Source organism: Siniperca chuatsi, linkage group LG10, assembly GCF_020085105.1.
Source record: "Siniperca chuatsi isolate FFG_IHB_CAS linkage group LG10, ASM2008510v1, whole genome shotgun sequence".
NCBI classification, from domain to species: Eukaryota; Metazoa; Chordata; class Actinopteri; order Centrarchiformes; family Sinipercidae; genus Siniperca; species Siniperca chuatsi.
The window spans coordinates 14,231,931-14,253,329 of record NC_058051.1 but is presented as its reverse complement, the minus strand read 5'-3'; the positions used below and the strand labels follow the sequence as shown (position 1 = coordinate 14,253,329).

General features: G+C 40.7%; 1 protein-coding gene across 3 annotated transcripts; it reads left to right on the top strand.

Moving 5' to 3' along the window:
- The first annotated feature begins 178 nt into the window (after nucleotides 1-178).
- On the top strand, nucleotides 179-21,164 carry ube4b (ubiquitination factor E4B, UFD2 homolog (S. cerevisiae)). 3 transcript variants are annotated; one of them, XM_044211109.1, is made up of 29 exons: nucleotides 179-506; nucleotides 1,784-2,003; nucleotides 3,487-3,622; nucleotides 4,054-4,141; nucleotides 4,457-4,601; nucleotides 4,728-4,953; nucleotides 5,194-5,667; nucleotides 7,692-7,796; nucleotides 9,840-9,981; nucleotides 10,332-10,432; nucleotides 10,624-10,738; nucleotides 11,085-11,168; nucleotides 11,359-11,415; nucleotides 12,819-12,935; nucleotides 13,158-13,256; nucleotides 13,350-13,463; nucleotides 13,828-14,026; nucleotides 14,573-14,711; nucleotides 14,804-14,903; nucleotides 15,081-15,208; nucleotides 15,349-15,447; nucleotides 15,665-15,900; nucleotides 16,072-16,198; nucleotides 16,323-16,467; nucleotides 16,795-16,929; nucleotides 17,120-17,311; nucleotides 18,165-18,339; nucleotides 19,664-19,810; nucleotides 20,029-21,164. In XM_044211109.1, the coding sequence occupies exons 1-29, from the start codon at nucleotides 483-485 to the stop codon at nucleotides 20,091-20,093; spliced, it is 4,134 nt and encodes a 1,377-aa protein (XP_044067044.1). In that variant the 5' UTR covers nucleotides 179-482; the 3' UTR covers nucleotides 20,094-21,164. The 3 variants fall into 3 exon arrangements, with proteins under 3 accessions (XP_044067044.1, XP_044067045.1, XP_044067046.1); XM_044211110.1 differs by lacking the exon at nucleotides 7,692-7,796; XM_044211111.1 differs by lacking the exons at nucleotides 5,194-5,667; nucleotides 7,692-7,796 and having other exon boundaries at nucleotides 186-506.
- The last annotated feature ends 235 nt before the right edge of the window (nucleotides 21,165-21,399 follow it).

The window sequence follows — 21,399 nt, the reverse complement described above, 5'->3', positions numbered from 1 at the left end:
GCTGTTTATTAAGGGAGAAAGGGAAACATAAGTGTGAATCTAATTAACTAGTTGGCAGTCAATCTATTAGCATTACAAACCATTAGAGTGTTACAAAAATATATACAACAGGTGAAATATTACATTTATCTGTGCGACACAGTGAAGCCTCTCACCTCCTCCAGTAGTCTTTTAAGTCACGTGACATTGTGTAGATCCAAAATGGCCGCTGTTGTATTTTGACGTATAATAGCTAGCTACTTTTCTTTTTGTTTCATTCTTGGTAGAAAACTAGCAAACGAGAGACTTTTTGGAGGAACTGTATCTTGCTAACCTCCGTATACTGGTGTCCTAGTTTTTATCTTGAAGACAATCAAGACTGATACATATTTGTTGAACAAGTTAGACTATGCATATTCAGTTCTAATATAGGCTAGCTAGCTGGCTCTGGCTGGCACACATTAAAGCAGTTGAAAGTGAATTAGCTAGCTAACTTAGCTGCGATGGAGGAGTTGAGCGCAGATGAGGTAAGGTGACAATGGAAAAACGCACAAAACGAGTGCCGAGAATTAACTTCGCTCTATTTTGCCAACGTTACAATTTAGACTTACTTTTACAAATTTCTTCGGACCTCATGTCAAACGATCTTACTACTAGCCCACTTGCTACGAAAGCTATCTCAGAGGCTAGCATAGTCTAAATTGAAGAAATGCATTTGCGATAAAACCCCAGATTTAGTTCAACAACAGCATACATTAGTGTTTGTTGCAACGCGACCCGTATTATGTTTATTTAGGATAGTCAGTTGATATAATCGAGTGAAAGAACTAGAAGTTGGATGTGGGTCGTGTGTTTTTGTCACCGTTGCCAGTACGTTAATTTAATTTAGCCGGAGCGCAATGCTAACTAGCTAACGTATTACTAGAGGCTGTGCACAAGCTGGCCCATGGATAACATTGTTTTCATATAAAACGGCTAAATTCACATAAGTACATTGGATTGCTTTCATCTGGCATATGTTTTCTACACGTTATATTTTGACCGATAACGTTACATTTTATTTACTGAGTTGATTTGCCAAAGCTTCTTGCGGTAAGCTAGTTGACAGTTGCTAACGTTGTTTTGCTAACAGACAAAAATTAGCCTGCTAGACGACTCAGCATAAAAACACACCGGGCCACCATTGTGCAATCAGCTGTGGGCCGACTATGTGGCCACTGAGCTGTTACCCTGGAACCACGTAACCAAGTATTTTTCTTCGTCACCTTGTACCCGTAGCTACTCGATCAACTCGCAACCTAGAGTGCTGTTGATTTGCTACAGTTAAGGTCTTCAGTTGAGTTGCACGATTGATCACGATTAGTGCTCATATCTGACTTTGTTCGTAATGTAGGTTACATTATAGCCACTCGACAAGGCCTGCCTTTTAAATGTTTCTCCAAAACCGATGAATGAAAACCGATCACTAACTCAATTGTGTGTATATTGTCTGGGACTAATTATGAAATATGGATAATGAAAATTAACTTAACCCCTTACATTTCTTATCTTGTCCAGACTGATTGTGCCAATCACTTATCCAGAGATTCAAAATTAGGCTTTTTAATTGTCAATATACATTTCAACAGTCTTGTTATAACAAGCCCATATTATAGGGTACAGTGAGCTTTCATAGTACTTTTATTTTAAGTATTTATTTTCATTTGAAGCACATTGAGTCTACGCCTGTCGTATGAAATGTGCTATATAAATAATGTTGACTTGACTGAGTGAATATATAAATGTGCTGGTATATTTATTCAAGATTCGCAGAAGGCGACTGGCACGACTGGCCGGGGGACAGACGTCACAGCCCAGCACCCCTCTCAGCACACCCCTGACATCCCCACAGAGAGAGACTCCCCCTGGACCCCTCCCTGGACCCTCAGGTGCCACACCCCAGCCCCTGCCACCAGCTGCCTCTCAGTCATTGGGGTTCAATGTCCACAGTGGTACCCCTGCCACATCCCCTATGGGCACCTCTGGTAAGAACTGAATAAGATCTACAGATCTTGGGATGTATTTAGCAAGTTTGTAATAGTTACTGGTATTGCAGGCAATACGTCAGGTTAAATCTTGAGATTTAGGTTTGATGTTAAAACAGGTCAGGATGCAGTCAGCTTTTTTCCGGTTGTCACCATAGAGTTATTGTTGTTAACTTCATTTGTGATCTGTAATGTAACCCTATCATCCTACTCAAATGGGCCTGTGACACATTGTCTCTGAGGCTTGGAAGATAAACAACCTTGGTTGTTTGAGTTTGAGCGCAACACTGAAAGGGACCTTTTTATATTTTTGACCTTGATATTTGAGCAGCAAGAACCATTCATACACCCTGAATGACATAAACATCAGCTTGTTGTTATCACCAGTGTCCCTGTTTTACACCAAGTGTAGGCCCGCTGTACAGAGTGAGAATTGATGCTTTCATGCACTGCTCTAGAAAAATACACTAGTGAGCCATGGACGGACACAGTGACAATTTCCTGGGATTGTTTGTTGATATGCATAGATGTGGTGGTGTTGCTTGCCTTAGCTATCTTTCTTTTTTTAGGGTTTATAGGGCCAGTGGTACTTTTCATAATTGGTCAAAAATTGTGATTTTCTTCTTGGTAGTTACCCAAGCCTTCATTGCATGTTAATGTATTTGTTTTAAATATTCTCCTTGACACAACCAGTGGATATTGTTTATTTGACTTCAAGGGATAGTTTGGGTTTTTTGAAGTGGGGTTGTATGAGGTACCTATCGTTAGTCCACTGGTCCAGTAATACCTACAGTAGATGGGGGGTCAGTACGCAGCCAGTTTGGAGAAGCAGACAGCTCTGTTTTGTTGTGAATGGGGATCAACAGTAATTCGTATTTTAATCGAACTATTCCTTTAACTCTTGGTAATGATATGATTGTTGTGCAACCAGGGGAGAGTTGATTCCAGCCTAACCTCCTAACCTCCATCCTTTGCTAACCTAGTGTAGTTTTTCTATAAACAATAGTTCTTACATAAAATATAAAACTTTAAATGGCTGCTTCATCACGTCTAATCTATGTAGTGTTCCTAGTGGTGAGCGTGAAAGTTCATTGGAAATGGTTTCAAACAAAATTAATTAAAAATGTGATACGATATTGTACAAAAACTAGAAAATCAGAGGCATCATAGCATGATGAATATAAAATAAAAACAAGACATGACAGACTAAAATCACAGACTGCAAGACTTGGAAGAAACTGTCTTCACCATCCTTACCTCCGTTGGTAGTGCTTTCCAAAGTGTGGGGGCTTCGAGCAGTCTAGAAAAGCACACAAACTTAAAACCTGACACTTGCAATCTAACTTGAAGCCAGGGCCACAATACAACAACACATATTCCAGAACCAATAAGAAAAATACTTAAAATCAAAATATTATGACACATCCATGTCACATTTTTTTGTGCTTCAAAGGTGCTCAGTGGTGGTGTTTTGCTTTTGCAGGGGTGGCATATGGTAGTCAGAGCAGCGAGGGTGTGAGCTCCCTCTCCAGCTCCCCCTCCAACAGCCTTGAGACTCAGTCCCAGAGTTTGTCCCGATCGCAGAGCATGGACATTGACACTGCCTCCTGTGAAAAGAGGTAAGGGTTTTCTAATGGCATATTGTACAGCTCAGTTAAAAGACTTGAAAACCCCCATGGAAATCAGTTACAATAGACTCCAGTGGCAACAAGTTTTCATGTTGCACCCAAAAAGTATATTGGAACACTTATTCACAAATTGACCACAGAAATGCAATGAATATCACAGGTTGTTTGTTTCTATATAAATGTGTAACAATATTCAAGTGTGACTTGTTCTTTTTGAAGTTACTTCAGAAAGTTATACTCTTTTGATTGTTTGTAGCAAACATTAACATAAACTATAGTGTTTCATAGCATGGTCACATGTTTATGAAGTTTGTTGTAAAAGAGACAAATGCAACACTTCATATGGACCATCCAGGTTTGAGTGTTGGCATGGTCTGCTTAGGGATGAAGAGTCTTACTAAGCAATGCACCTCTTTTTCCAGTATGTCCCAGGTGGATGTGGACTCAGGGATAGAGAACATGGAGGTGGAGGACAGTGATCGCAGGGAGAAGAGGAACTTGACTGAAAAGGTAAACAGCAGCAGCTCTAAACATTACTCAAAAGAGAGTTTTTTTATCCTTGATCATTTGGCCTACTTGACTTTGATCATGCCCATCTTGAGATCAAGTGAGTCTTTAAATGAGTAAACATAAAAGGAATCTTTGGGTATTTACAGAAAGGTGACTGGGGACTTTCCATAGATATTCTTGGTTTAATTTTCATTTATTTCAGTTCATTGACACATACCTGTGTCTTAATAGACCACAGTGATCATGAGATATTTACTCTGTAAATGGCTCTAAGTTGTGATCAAACTCTCACTGTTGTCTACTTCTGCACCGCAGGAAACCTCTGCAAACTCAGATGTCTCAGAAGAACAGGCTTTGCAGCTCATTTGTAAGATCCTCCGCGTATCGTGGAAGGAGCAGGATAGAGATGTAATTTTTCTCCCTTCACTTGCTGCAGAGTTTCACCAGAACCCTAAGGATGGTATGTCACTGAATATCATCTTTATCTCTGTTACCCTAACAAGCTGAATGACCTTGCATTCTGTGAAAAGGCAAAGTTTTGTTTACAACTGACAGATTCCTGCATTTGATGATTTTTATCCTGTAGTATACAGTGACTTCAAAGACCTGATCGGCCAGATCCTGATGGAAGTCTTAATGATGTCCACCCAGTCACGTGTCCACAACCCCTTCGCCAGCTTGACCGCCACCTCTCAGCCAATTGCAGCAGCCAAATCCCCCGACCACCGTCTGACGCTGGTGCAGCCCTCCAGCCAAGGTGGCAGCCCCATGGGCCCCAGTGCAGGGTCCTTTGGAGCCAGCTCTTTGTCCAGGCAAGTACCTTGACTCAGTATTATGATCTCTGACAGTGTGACTCACGGAGACCTGTCATGTCTCTGCATTGCTCACCTACACTCCTCCTCAAAAGTGAGTTTTATTGATATTTATTGATATTGTGATTGGAAGCTACCATGTGTCTTTTTTTTTTTTTTTTTTTTTTTTTGCTTTGATCATTTTTAAAGACCTTGTTGCTAGATGAGTTTTGCCAATCATCGTCTCAATGTTGTCCACAGTCTGTATGGGTGTGGTAGTCCTCACTTGATGGCTTTGGATGCAGCCAAGAGGACCTCCCCATCTCTCCCTACCCCTACTACACCCTCTGTACCTTCTACACCCTCTACCCCACAATTCATTGTTCCCCCTAGCCCACCTGCTACTCCGAGACACACTCTCAACCCTCCATCTGCCCCCATGCCCATCTCCCAGCGCTATCGGCCTTACTCTGTCACTTCTCCCTGGGGGGCTCCTTCCCCATCTAGCCCGGGTCACAGAGGATTTAGTTTCTTTGGACCCTCTCCTAGCCCTGCAGGTCCCTCTGTTCCTCCCAACACCCCAGTTCCTGTGCCACCACCCAGCCCCCAGTCCCTCTCCTTGAGCTCACCTAGGGCTCGCAACCAAACCTCCTCCACACCCCCTCCCGTGGTGCCCCCTTCTCCCAGAGCGAATACCCGACAGGCTGCCTTTGCTGCCAGGATGCCACCGTCTAGGTATCTCATCTGCCATTTGCATGTCAGTGTGTGGTGCATATGCAAGCAAACATACTAAAACCTTAACCTGTGAACCACCAGATTTGAGGTTGGGTGTGAAACAACGGTCTTGGCAACTAAATCTTTGGCCAGATGCCTTTTTGTTGTATAAATTGCTTTTTAAATTTTTATGCAGTCAGTTCTCATTTACACAAGCTAATGATCTCAACTGGGTAAGATTTAGCTGCTAGTCTAAAAGTTAATGGACAATCTGATATTTTAGCATTTCTGTTTAAAATCTTAAGTTAAGAGAAGAAGAGTTCCAGCACAGTATGTTGAGTGTTATAAATGCCCAAATGGTGATTAAGATAGAGGGTATTAATATAATGAAACATTTCAAATTCCATATATTTTCAATGGATTTTCAATTACATTACTTGAGATTTGACAACCAAAAATGCTATTATATGGGTTGTTCAGACAATTAACAGGTATTCTAGTTTCTTAATTTGCAGGTTTAAGGCTGCTTGTTGCTAACATGTATCATTTTAAAGGATGTAACACCTTTGCAAATAACTAATACTAGATATAGTTTAACAAACATGTTTTATAGGTTCTGTATTGCTATAAAACTCTCAAGCAAAAAAGATGTGGTTTACGCCTCTTTGCCTTGGCTTGCTCAAGACGAGTTGTATGAGTGATCGTGACACTCACATCGGTTGAAAAAATGTTCCGAGAGTGTATAAAAGCTACCGCCAGGCCTGGTATCACCAAATGGCGTATGAACAACACGCCAATATCTTAAGTCATTTTGCGTGTTATCACAATGCCTTTTTTGCTCTTCACGCCATTTAGTTTCTACTGACTTATATTTTGCAGAGACGGCCTGTCATAGAGAAAGAAATGTCAGGTGACGTAGTATAAAGAGTGACAAAAGTCCGCATAGGGACAAGGTCGGGGTGGATGGATGGGTCAAACAAACACAGGATTTTGACCCAGGAGACCGCTGTTCGTGTCCCGTAACTTAACTTACGTACGTACTACTGTATTTTAACCCAAACCATGATCTTTTCCTAAACCTAACCAAACTGCAACCGTTTCACAATGTTAACCACGTGTTTATTGTTGTTACCATGATGACAATGGGTCACCTAACTATGACAACAAAGGTCACCTAACTATTGTTACCATAGCGAAGATCACCTGACTTCGTCCTTTACTGCACGTTCAAAACTCAATGCAATAAAATGTGCCATCTCTAATGGTGTTAATTGACAAGCAAAAAGCTTAAAATGTGTAGAGATGACACGCAAAATATCCTTTTAAAAGTGGTTTGCTTTTTATATGCCATCCCATGATATCATGTTGGTCTGGGGGCATGTGGGTGGGGAACAGGGAGTGCAGGGCAGGCTGTGTGTACAGCATGTATGCATGAGAGTAGTGGAATGAAGGGGAGACAAAACGCATGTTACATTATGAAGGTGTAACCAGAGTAGACAGGCTATATGGAAACAAACCTCGGACAATTCCAAAACACCAGCGATGTTGACGTGACCGCTGTGCACCCTGTCCCTAGCAGAAACAAGGTTCCAAATTGAAGCAGTTATTGATCACTTGCGGCCCCTATCAGCCGGTTAAGAGGAGTGAGGAGTCAGCCGTCAATAAAATAGGTATTTCAAAAATTGTGTATCACTCAAAGTCATACAGTCATAAATGTGCACAGAAAATATTAGGCTGATGGGTCCAGTAGTATGTGAGATTAGCTGCGGACAGATGCGCGCACACACATGACCAAATGCACGAACCCCTCCAGGCTTACACCTGGCAGAGACAGCACAAGAAGTACTTCTTCAAGCAAGCATGCAACCCTCCAGCATCCTTTCTTTAGCGCTCCCCTCTTCCTTGTCCTCTTTTTTGTGACTGTTTACCATTCCACATTTGTCTTCATGTTTTTTCACTTCCCTTCTGTCTCCTCATGCTTGCACAACATCATCTTTTCTTCCAATCTTTCCCTCACTCCTTCTGTCTTTTCCTCGTCATGTTAGCCCCTTGTCGTTCCTGTTCTTTGCCCTCTCTGACATGTCTCAGGACAGCAGTGATGAAGATTCTGAGGAGGAGGAGGATTTTGCACGGGTTCAGTTTGGGTCCAGGTACACCGCTGCACGGTGTGTGTGTTTGTGTGTGCTTGCTCAGTTATGTGTCCACTGCATGTTCCAGTGGGCCCAGGAGGCTTATCACTAACTGTGCACAAACACACCAGGGTAGAGTGGTGAAAAATAAACTGATGTAGGCTCAGCCATCTTTAAGAGTGCTAACTTTTAGTATATAATGTGGCGGTAAGTATTAAATACGATTTCTACAGCGCTGTAGAAACTCATAATACATCAACTTTCAATGTGGTTTAGGTCTGCCAGAGTACTTGAAAATACTTGCATTTCTGTGACCCTCGCCCTTCAAAATCTTCAAAAGACATTCCCTGGCCTGTTTCCCAATTATTGGGTAAAGTTGACTTCCATTTTTAATGTTAATCAATATGAGTATATGAAATATATTTTGATGTGTAAGATAATTTTGCACATCCCAGAGGAATGATCCTCAAACCTGAAAGAGCATGTAAACTTAAAATTTTCAAAATCATTTAACCTCTTTAGTGCAGCATGAGACTGTTATGCTTATGGTAGTCTTGAACTGTTATTATTTTGATGCATGGGCAATATCATTAGGTGAGAAATTGGAGTCTGATTCCCTGCTCTATAGGCATTTGTTTTGCTACTTAAGTGTATAGCCAGGGTCAAATTGACTTAACAATAGCAAAAATAAATGCTCTAATTCAAAGTTTAGTTCAACGTGCATCTCATATTTTTCAGGAAAAAATGGCGTGAATAATACATTATTAGGGCTGAAACGGTTCCTTGAGTAACTCGATTACTAAAAATCATCGATTCAAATTATTTGCATCAAAGCTTTGTTTAATTCATATAACTATATACAGCGCACTGTGTTTTGCAAGGATGGTTATTACTGTTGCACAACACGCTTATGCTGTGTGTGATCAGAGACGGTTCAGTGCGTCTTCGGTGTGATTTGAAAGTGCGGATTACAAAGAGGAGGAAGAGAGAGAAAATAGCAAGGGGTGAGGGGAGAAGAGACAGGCCAGAGAAAGCGACAGTGTCCATGAAAACTCTGTACAATGTGTCTATTGTAAAACTGAACTATCCTACCACAAAAGCACAACGTCTATGCTTCAGCATCTCAGCAGAAAGCATAACATTACAGTCTATGCATCCAGTCCACAGAGCGGACCCGAGACAAGGTATATGAAGGTTAGTAAAGAATGTAGGCTACGTTAATTATGGCTATATCTAATGGCTAATTAACAACTATTTTGTGAAAGCCTGAGCTTCATTCATGTTATTTAATATTATGATAGTCACTGTTCCTGTCCACTCGTTTTTTCCCTCCTACAAATGCCACAAAGAAGACAGTAAAGGCTTAGCTATAGTTGGGTTGAAACTTGTAGTTGTTCATTGAGACCTGTTTTATTTTCTCTTTTGCATATTTATTATATTGCTTTTTAATAAAACAAAAGTATTTCTTATCCGATTAATTAATGGAATAATCGGTAGACTACTCGATTACTAAAATAATTGATAGCTGCAGCCTTGTTGTTATTTAACAATATTACCTGTTGTGTTGATTTCATTTTTAGCTTCAAGAACAATTGTAACCCAGGTCAGAGGTGATATTCCTGCATTGCCTGTGTCCCAATGACAAATAACAAAGTAAATTTTATTACCTCCTAAGGTTTGTCGTGCTTTGAAGCAGCTCACATACAGGTTTTGCGGTCACAGATGACCACTAACAGCAATTTAAACTCTTGTCACCATATTTGTCAGTTAAATGTGGCAAGCTGAATCCTAATATCAGCTTCAAAGACTTGCTACAAACAGCTCTGAATTTTTAATATCTGTTTTTCTTTTTCAAGAGCCCAGTACTGAGATGCTGCAATGCCATCACTAATGCCTTTTATAGTTTGTTTCTTTCAGGACCCTTGAGTGTGGGTTTGAGTTTGTTAACCATACATACTTGATTTTGTTTGACACAAACATTATATCTTTCTGTGCTCTGATGTTTTATGTAATTTAATGAGCCCCCCTCTGTCGTTGTGTTTGTGTTTACCTTTTTGTTTGTAGTCTTGGTGCGTGTGGCGGGGGGATGTCCTGCGATTCAGCCAGCGACCGCTTCACCATTGAAGCATGCAAAGAGACAGAGATGCTGAACTACCTCATTGAGCGTTTTGACAGTGTTGGCATGGAGGAGAGGAAAACTCCCAAGGTAACTGGCAAGACATACCTCAACCAGGTTTTATTCAGACAATGTACACTAAAAGTATTGTTCTTTTGATTTACCTTTTACTATTGAAGCTTTAAGATTGTAGTTGTAGTAACAACTGGAAAGTTCTTTTCAGCTTATTCACTATGTTTAAATTAGTTACAAAATGTCCCGAGAACAGAAGAACAGTCTGTACTTCAGAGACTAGCTGCAGGCCAGATGGTCTGGAAATGAGCAAAGGTTTTGCTCGTCAAAGAACCCTGATTCCACATAGTCTGGAGAGAGTTTCTGTGAAATTAGCAGTATGCATTTTTATCACACCTCACCTCCTATCCTGTCTGTTTCTCTCTCAGATGTGTAGCCAACCAAATGTCAGCCAGCTTCTCAGCAACATTCGCTCTCAGTGTATTTCCAATGTTGCCCTGGTCCTGCAAGGCACCCTGACCCAGCCTCGGTAAGAAAGCCAACCACACACTGTGACAATCTTTGGGTTATTTTCTGATCTGTCATTGTATTTGTGTACGTTCTGTTCCTTTTCGGTTAAGTCCGAGTCTCCATAGCAACTACTCTTTCACCTCGACTCCAGACACTTATTTATTTATTTATTTCATTTCAGCACAGTGCTTCTCTGTTTTCTACATGTAGGAGCCCTCTCCAGCAGTCTTTGCTGGTACCTTATATGCTGTGTCGGAACCTTCCATATGGCTTTATTCAGGAACTGGTGCGCATTACCCACCAGGAGGAAGAGGTGTTCAGACAGGTGGGAAGCACGTCCATCAATTTTTGATACAGGTCACTTAGGCTGAAACCTATCCCAACATACAATGGGGCAGGAAGATACCCCAAGTACACTCATATTCACTCCTATGGGCCCATTGAACTTCACTGTACTTTAAAAAAATTGTCTCTACAGGTAAGAATGAACCTATGAGGTAGCGATTCACAATGTAATGTAATGTAATTGATGAAGAAATTTCAATAATGCAGGCAGACATGCCAACATCCACAACTTGAGATTTTGCTGTGAGCTGGAAATGCAGTTCTAAAAGCTGACACTGGTACTGGTGCATGACATATTTACTATCCTGTTTTTCCTTGTTTTTCAGATCTTCATTCCCGTCCTCCATGGCCTGGCTCTTGCAGTGAAAGAATGTTCCTTTGACAGTGACAACTTTAAATTCCCCCTAATGGTGAGGAGATCTTGGCCTGGCCTGACCTATAATGTAGCACCAGGCAGGAGATGAGACTTAATGTAGTTTCAAGTTCGGTGACCATACCATGTAATCCAATTTACCTCTAAACCAAACATGCAAGTTTGAGGAAAATCTCAATTGAAGTACCGTTTCAATTGTGTTTTTATTATTATTTTTTTTTTTACAGGCGTTAGCTGAGCTTTGTGAAATCAAATACGGGAAGACTCATCCTGTGTGCAGTTTGGTGAGTATACAGTTGGATGACCAAAGCTGCATTTTGGCACTTGTGTTCATCATTATGTCTGCATGGCTCAGATTAAGGCTGTTTATTTCTCAAATCAAGTCACCAAACAATGTTCCATCAGGTATTTCCCTGAAATGATGAGGGATTTTGTTTGCAAGTCTGGCCATTGTCTTTGATGTTTATACTGTCATCATACCAACATGGCCAGCTGACATCAGTACAGAAAAATGTGCTCTGCTTATTTTATTCATGACTCTAAGGCCATGTATACGGATATTTTGCAAAACAAACATTTTCCACAACGTTTTGGCCTCTCATCCATGTTTTCGGTCACTAATAGAGATTTTTTAAAAATGCCTTCCAAAGTGAAGATTTTTAAAAACCAGTTTATTTGTATCCGTGTGGAAATAGTAGTTACCTGGAACTCCAGTTCTATGAGTACGTGGTCCGCCTTCTAACGGGCTTTGCTATTGATTAGAACCTAGGGTGAAGGCTGTAGGGATGAAATGTACTCCCAGCTGGTCCCGAACCAACATTAGTCTGAGCCGCGCTAAAGAATCAAGAAAAGAAAGCAGTCCAGCAGCTGAGCACCGCCCGCCTGAGGCTCTCCGCCGAACTGCAACCATGTCAGCAAAAGCTGGACAACATCAGAAAACACTGAACAGGCCCTGCAGAAAATCTAGGATACCCTGTAGAGGGCACGAATGCGGATTGAGGTCCCTGGCCTCACACCAGTACGCAAACAATCGCCAACGCGCCATGTAGGCCCTAGAGGTGTACGGGGCACACGCATTCTGAATGGTAGAGATGACTGTAGCTGGGAGGCCCAAGCCTCAGTCTCACCCTGTCAACCTCCAGACCATGAGGCTATTCTGGACAGCAAGGGCAGTGACTGTAACATCAAGCGCATTTTGTAGTATTAAACACATTTTTAAACCGATTTCATCAGGTGATGAAAAATCTTCGTAAAGAACGCAAAGAATGGCCTTCTCAGCTGCCGTAGTTGCAACGCTTGTGTAACACAACAGGGTGTTCAGCTCACCACCATTTGCAACGTTTTGTTGAGGCTGAATGCTCTACTCTTCTCAGGTGCTGAGGCAGAGCCTCGAAGGGTAAACCAATAGCAAAGCCTGTTAGGGGGCGAGCATGTACGAAGTAGAATGGAGCGCTGAAGAAACAATGACGTCCATTGTTGCTTTGTGTAGTGAGCATGCGCCTGAAACGACAACAATGGCGGATGCTTGACAGACACATACTGGCTTACACTGGAATTTAATCTTTGGTTGATTGGGGTGGTTTCTAGCACCACTAGACAACAAAATGTGTTAAATGTTTGTGAATTGACATCACACAAACCTGTGTACCCCTATATAATACATGTCTGTCATGGCTCTTTTGTAAAGGTAACGTCGCTGCCTCTATGGTGTCCCAAACCTCTGAGCCCTGGTTGTGGCAGAGAGATCCAGAGACTGTCGTACCTGGGAGCTTTCTTCAGCCTCTCTGTGTTTGCTGAGGATGATGTGAGTTGTCTAATCGGTTAAATAAGTAACGTAACTGAGTAGCACCAGATTGTAGCCAATTTGCCATGTATTTTCATACTTAAATGTCCTGCCAAAAGCTCAAAGTGTACATTAAACTACTTGCTGTGTTAGGTTTTTGCAGTATTATTGTATTAGGTCTGCTCTCCATTCTCAGATAGACAATCTTTAATGAGTTAACTCAACGTTTTTCTTTTTCTTTAGACCAAAGTAGGAGACAAGTATTTCTCTGGCCCAGCCATCACCATGGAGAACACGCGAGTTGTCAGCCAATCATTGCAGCACTACCTGGAGTCAGCAAGGGTCAGTCTCAGCTTCATAATGTATTTATTTATTCAATAGCTGCCCTTTTGTATATAGAATAATGTGTTTAAATTATTTGTCATTTTTTTTCAGGGTGATCTGTTCAAAGTTCTCCATAACATCCTACTAAATGGAGAAACGCGTGAATCAGCTCTTAATTACATGGCAGCTCTAGTCAACTACAATGTGAAGAAAGCCCAGATGCAGGTAAATTGCAAAAGTCCTTCATTCCACATCCAAAATAATTATTAAAATAAATTTTGAGTTACCAAACTGGCACATTTGAGAAAAGGCAGTAGTATAAAAATGCATTTAGTTCTACAGTTTTAAGTGCATAAATTGTTATTTTTTAATATTTTGCAAAAAAAAACCTGTTTGTTGAAATTTACATAAATGAAAAATAGAGTATGCAAAATGATGTTCCCCCATTGTGTTATCGGGACTTAATTTACTATACTATAAACAGCCAAATTTAGGTTTTTTTTGCTAATTTGTTCTCATATTCAGGTTGTAGGTACAGCTTTTGAACATGAATTTACCATTGATCTGAATTCACCCTCTTTTCTCCTAGACTGATGACAAGCTGGTGTCGGCAGACGGCTTCATGCTCAACTTCTTATGGGTGCTGCAACAGCTGAGCATGAAGATTAAGCTGGAGACAGTGGACCCCTACTACATTTTCCATCCACGGTGTCGCCTTGTTGTCAGCCTAGAGGAGACGCGTCTGAAAGCCACCATGGAGGAGCTCAGGAGCTGGCTGACTGAGCTGCGTAAGTTGACATAAATAAAAATACAGATTTATGATTGTGAGATTGTACAAAAATGTCTTGTACTTAGAAGTTTGAAATGAGTCATTGGTATTTTATGTTAATTTGAGTAAATACAAGACGTTAGACATAGACCGCTGCCATTTTGAGAAATCAGTTAATTGCACAGGGACAAACCATTTTGCATATTTTACATAGTTTTCAAAATGATTCATCAACATGCCAGATCTGTGATTTCTTTTTTTTTTTTCAGAATTAATCTCAGATGAATCATCCTTGTGTTAATGTGTCCGTATTCCTTCTGCCTCTGCTTTATTTGGAGTCATCTACAAAATAATAGCAGCTACACATGCTGTACTGTATACAATTCATCTCATACGATATGATTTCAAATAATTCATAAAAAAACCTTCCACATGTGACATGATACACATTTTTATTTTTATGCAGAAAAGCTGATATTGAACTGTAAAGATACTGGCAGGTTCTGATGATGTGGTATGTGTTTCTATATTGAAAATAATTAATTTTATTTGTTCACATGGACAGATGAAGACCCCACCAAGTTCTCAGAACCCAAGTTCCCAACCGAGTGTTTCTTCTTGACGCTGCACACCCACCATTTGTCCATCCTGCCTGGCTGCAGGCGTTACATCCGCAGGTTACGAGCCATCCGTGAACTGAACAGGTACACACACACACACACACACACACACACACACACAGGTATTCATAGCATGCACAGTCTGTGTGTTTCAATGGTGTTTTTTCCCATGTTAGGACTGTAGAGGAGCTGAAGAACAGTGAAAGCCAATGGAAAGATTCCCCCCTTGCTAGTCGACACAGAGAGATGCTCAAGCGATGCAAAACGCAGCTCAAGGTCGGTTTTATCATCCTTGTGTATTGATTAAACCTTTAACTCTGATTTAAATGTACAGAGCTGCAAATCCTTTATCAGTTGACTGGACTATCCTTAAATGTTGAAACATGCAGGATTCTACGACAGAGCATATTTACAGAGATGCGATCCTTATCATGTGTGACTTTGTCCTGTCAGAAACTGGTGCGGGCCAAAGCTTGTGCTGACGTGGGCCTTCTGGATGAGAACCTGCTCCGCAGATGTCTGCAGTTCTACAGTACAGTCATTCAGCTCATTCTTCGCATGGTGGATCCTGCTTACCCCAAGTGAGTCTCCCTGCCACTGACAGACCATGTTACTGTTTGTTGTGATATTGATGTAAAAGGAACAGATGTGGCATCAGTGTTTCACTTCAGAGTGTATCATGAATCAAGATGCGTTGTTTGTTTCTTCATTCCTTACACAGCATTACCCTGCCACTGAACCCTGAGATTCCCAAAAGCTTTGCTGCTCTGCCTGAGTTCTACATTGAAGATGTGGCCGAGTTTCTGCTTTTTGTCGTGCAGTAAGTTTATAGTTTAGTCTTCTGCCCTTGTCTCATTGGTCAACCCTGTCTTAACAATGAATATCTTGTGGATGGGAGTAATAAAATGTTCACACTGTAACATGTCTGTTTAAAAGAAAGGACAATATAATATGAGAAACAGAAGCTAAAGCCAAGAGTGATGTATAAGCTGTTTTCAGTCCTGCTTGTTTCATCCCTTCCTCCACCCTTGTTCCAGGTATTCTCCCCAGGTTTTATATGAGCCGTGTGTCCAAGACATTGTCACCTTCTTGGTGGTGTTCATCTGCAGCCAGAACTACATCAGGAACCCCTACCTTATCGCCAAGTTGGTGGAGGTGCTGTTTGTCACCAACCCTGCTGTACAGCCTCGTACTCAGCGATTCTCTGAAATGATGGAGAACCACCCGTTGTCTGTCAAACAGCTGGTCCCCGCCCTCATGAAGTTCTACACTGGTGAGTTCTATGTATACTGTAATTCTATATATAGTGTAGATTGTAATCTGCAAAAAATAAATAATAATGTAATTTCTAGTCATTATGTAGCTGACCCATACATGTTTTTTCTTGACTGTAAGGTCTTGATCCTTTCCTTTCTTTTTTGACTAAACTGTCTCTCCTGGTCAGATGTTGAGCATACTGGCGCCACCAGTGAGTTCTATGATAAGTTCACTATACGGTACCATATCAGCACTATCTTCAAGAGTCTCTGGCAGAACCTTGCCCACCATGGCACCTTCATGGAGGAGTTCAAGTGAGTTTGCTTTTTGGTCATGTAAAAAATGACACAATTTAGGTTTGAATCAGTGGCCATCTGACTTGGATCAATTCCAACCTGACCTACTCTTCCATCTTCTTTCATGTTTACTCCCCTCTAGCTCTGGCAAGCAGTTTGTGCGCTACATCAACATGCTGATTAATGACACCACCTTCTTGTTAGACGAGAGCCTTGAGTCCCTGAAGCGTATCCACGAGGTTCAAGAAGAGATGAAGAATAAGGAGCAGTGGGAGCAGCTGCCTAGGGTCAGTGCTCAGCCTTATAGGGTCTTATATTTATTTACCAGGTATTACATGCATTTGGACAACAGTAATGATTAAGCTTTATTTATTTCAGCAATAAAACAGAATTGAAGTAATAGAAAGCAGTTATCACAATTCTAAATCTCCAAAAGGAAGAGACAAAAATTGAAGGGGCAAAGACAAAATGGTAACAAAGTGGTTGTGTGAGCTGAGGCATATTATCACCTCACTCATATTTGTGCTGAGCTGTGAAAATTGGTAACTGTAAAAAGGTAACCGTTGCAGAATAGATAAAAATAGTATTGTTTGTGTTTACCTGCAAACTTCCAGGAGCAGCAGCAGAGCCGCCAATCCCAACTGACTCAGGATGAGCGGGTGTCTCGCTCTTATCTGGCCCTGGCCACAGAGACAGTTGAAATGTTCCACATCCTCACCAAGCAGGTCCAGAAGCCTTTCCTCAGGCCTGTGAGTGTTGCTGCCCCCACTGGACATTTTGAAAAATGGTCACACTTGAACTTGATATATTCTAGGCTCTATGAGTGGAAATGTATTTTCAATTATACAATAACAATGAATGTAAAGGCAACATTAGCTGCCTAAATTGGGCAGTCTGAACCCAACAAGCTATTCTAAACAGCACCTTTTTTTCATACAGGAGCTGGGACCTCGTTTAGCTGCTATGCTGAACTTTAACCTCCAGCAGCTCTGTGGGCCCAAGTGTCGGGACCTGAAGGTGGAGAACCCCGAGAAGTATGGCTTTGAGCCCAAGAAGCTCTTAGACCAGCTGACTGACATCTACCTGCAGCTAGACTGTGCCCGCTTTGCTAAAGCAATTGCAGATGACCAGGTTGGTACTAACAGGAAAACGTTAATAGTTAATCATAAATAAAATATTTTCATTTAAAGTTTTAGTTTAAAAAGTGTAAAAGAGGGGAAAAAATTGCTGAACTTAATGACAAAACACAAGTGGGTATTTGTTATGATGAATAATGGTCATGAGAAAAGGCTACAGGCAATTGCGGTAGATCATCACAGTCATGGTATTGCCTTTAAGACATCAGCATGAATTCTCCATTGTACTTGGTGAACGTAATACAGTGTTTCACCCAGGTTTTACCCTACCCATCACAGCTACTAGTCAGAGGTCACCCCACTAATCATGAATACCCACTTCTCTCTAGATAATGCAAGCAGGAAGCAGTTAGAGACCAAATACTGTAGATTAGTTCATTTTAATGTGTGAAGTGAAAAGTTTCAAGCATTCCCTGTGACATATGTTTACGTGGTACTGCGTGTGCTTGATAATGTAGCATTGTTAAATAACACTTACTTGATTTAGTTCTTAGTGCCACTTCTAATTGTAAGGGCAAAGTAACATCTAATTATTGACTGAATATTTGTTTATGGAGAATACTTTGGATGATAAAGTTCCAGTTAATGTTCTAATGTGCCAGCATTGTTGTTGTTCATATTGTAATGTTGGGAGTGTGCATCAGAAGTTATACATCAGGGAACCTAGCTGCTGCTTGTTGCATACAGTGTCACAACCTATGAAAAGTTGTGCAGACATAACTGTGTTTTAAGTCTTAAATATGATGACAATAACACACAGTTAAGGTACTGAATACTCGCATTGCCTCAAAAATACTCTTCTCTTGCAGTTCCCTCATAAATTTTCCCTCTTTTTGGTGTATGTGCAGCGGTCGTACAGCCGCGAGCTCTTTGAAGAGGTGATCTCAAAGATGAGGAAGGCTGGCATTAAGTCCTCCATCGCCATCGAAAAATTCAAGCTGCTATTGGAGAAGGTGGAGGAAATAGTCGCCAAGAATTCCCAGTCTGAAATGGACTACAGTGATGCACCTGATGAGTTCAAAGGTGTGTGTGTGTGTTTAAGCAGCATACTTGCAACTTTTAAATCTGTATATCCAGCAGAAGTAACTTGGCTCAAGAAGTGCTGCATCTTCTTTTCCACAGACTCTGTTCTCACGTCCCCCTTTTCTGTGTTTTACTATCAATCCGGTGTTATCAGAAGGTCCATAAGCCTGTCTAGTATACATATTTCTATTTCTCATTTTTCTGTATAGTCACAAATACTACAGAGGCCCAAGCCTATGTAGGAAATGTGTTCAAATCTCTAAATCCTGAAATTTACATTGATATTGGGGATCCCAATAAAAAATAAACAATGTCCTGTTGAGGTCCACTGTCATTTCCCAGGATGTATTAGTTATAAAGAATATCCATATTAAGTCACTTGCTTAGAAATCTGGTGTGACCTCAGGTCAGTCAGTGCAGACAGACAGGATCTTCAGCAACTCTGTTGCTGTTGAATTTCAGACATTTGCAGGGGATTTTGCAGCTCGTAGAGGTCATATAGACAGCTTAGAGCAAGGCTATCCTGTAACCACAGACTTAATATAATCTAGAAAGAGAACGTGGCCCACATACCTCCTTTGATTCCCAGATATGCCAGCCAACCTACCACAGTTGATGGGAGTGTGCCGTACAGGAGGCTTGAGTATCAGCTTTCTATGTGGTTAAAATCTCCCACGCCGGGTTTTATTTTTGTAACGCACAAGTCCTACTGCAACAACCTTGTGACATTTCAATATAGGGCACACTATATCAAAAGCTCTTGAGTATTTATTGGATGTTTTCTTTACTGGTGTTTTAATAGGTGCACAGATATTGCTGTCATATAAAACACATTATTTTTAACACGTCTATAAAAGTTTGAAGACATGCCTTACATGGTGATAATATTGGATTTAGTTTGGGGGTTGTTCTCACAAAAACTTTATTTTATTTTGTTTGTGTTGTAATGTTTTATTAATTCTTAATTCCAAGACAATTGCAGTAGCCAGAGGATAGATTAACTAGTAGCATACCTCTATTTGAATGTATGCACAACATTTTAATACTAACCCTTCTCCAAACACAAGAGGCAGCATGTTGGGCAGGCTATGATGATATTTGTTTGGTTTTTTCCTCTTTAAATTAAAAAAACAAAACAGGAAAATGGGATATGATGACATTAGCTTTCACTGTGATGAAAGAAAGGTGCCTGTGCAGCTGCTGCAAAAACTCAATTTCTGTGCAGCACACAAGCATAAAATCAGGATTATCAGTTGAAGCTGGCTGGTTAGACTGTTTGGGTCTTAATCCTCTGTAAAATGTACATGTGACTTTGTTATAACAGACCCTCTGATGGATACACTGATGACTGACCCTGTGATACTGCCTTCGGGGAACATCATGGACCGATCCATCATCCTGCGCCACCTGCTCAACTCCCCTACTGATCCCTTCAACAGGCAGCCACTCACAGAGAGCATGCTGGAGTCAGGTAACCCCACCATGATAACATGTAAAGCTCTTGTGTTCAAGGTAGCCAAGAGCAAGTGCAAAAGTCTATTTCTTACTAGGAACATTAAAGCAATTATCTAGTTTCAGATTCAAGGCAAGTGATTTCATGACATCTAAATGTCAAATTAAATTACAGCATGTTAGATTGTGGATGTCAGTTTCTTAGATGCTCATGAAAATCTTTTGTTAATTCTACAGTCCCTGAACTGAAGGAGAGGATCCACGCATGGATGAGAGAGAAACAGGGCGGACGGCCTGTCTAAGGACCACATGTCACCAATGTCCGGCCTGATAACCATCATTAAGGGATCTGTCCAAATCTCCCGAATTCAGTGTCACTACTACCAATGACAACAAAAAACATTTGGAATGGGGGGGGGAAGAGACCTGATTTGATTTTTATTTGCATTTACCCCTTTTGTCTCAAACCATTATCATGGTTCTAAAAACAAAATATAATAAAGTTAAGACTTTTAAGTTTTTTTGTCATGAGTTTGTGTGTGTATATATATATATCAAAGTATATACATATATTTAACAAGAGTTAGTTAATGCATTATTATGCTGCAAGAATACGTTTCCACCACGAACAGGTTTACCAGCGAGGTGAATAGTCATTTCATTTATTTTCCTTTACGGTTCTCATCTTGTTTTGTAATACTCTGTATGTTGGCTTCATTAAAGACTTATGAGTTGAGGGAGAGGGACGGGCAATACATTTGGGAGAGTGTGGGTGGGATCTGATAAAATTACTAGCCCTGAGTTTTCATTATCAAGACTGTGACGATGATAAACTTCAGTCCACATAATGTATGCTGGTGTTCCAGAGCTAACAGAATCACATTCTGTGCTTGTAGACGAAGTTCAGAACTGGGAATATCCATTAAGGATGTAGCTTAATGTAAACTAATCCTAAATGTCAGCTTCCTTTTGAGTACAGTAGGAAGATAAGCAGTGGTTTACCAAAATACAGTATGTTCAGTTGTTCCTCTTTAGTCACATTTTCCCTGCTGACCTCGATAGACTGAATTGTGTGTGCATGGCCTCAAGTCCAGAACCTCCTAAGCGCCTCATGGACTAATAACCCTCTTTTAGGCAAAGTGGAAGGAACATGAGAGAATGTAGCATGACCACCAGAAACACCATAATAGGAGCACACCATTAAAAGTCTGCTCTTCAGAAACACTGACATCTCACCTCAAGATGGTCTCTTTCAAATGGCACTGTACCTAACTTGACCTTGCTGACCTTAACTGTACAGGAAATGATTTCCTTTAACCACACCTGTTTTGGAAGCTAGGATTTTGAACTGAAATAAATGATGATGCACATTATTTCACAACTTGTCAGTTTTTTCCTCAGACTGATCCCTTGGTCGTTTTGTTTGGTCCTTTTTGGCCAACTTTTTTTTTTTTTTTTTTTTTTTTTTAAATAGAAGTTGCATCACACACAACTACAAAATGTCAGCGATTTATACAAAGTCTAAAGCTTATTTCTCTAATAGTTATATATATGTAAAGAGGGTAAACATGCAGCAATCCAGGTGACAAATGAACATATCCAATAAAT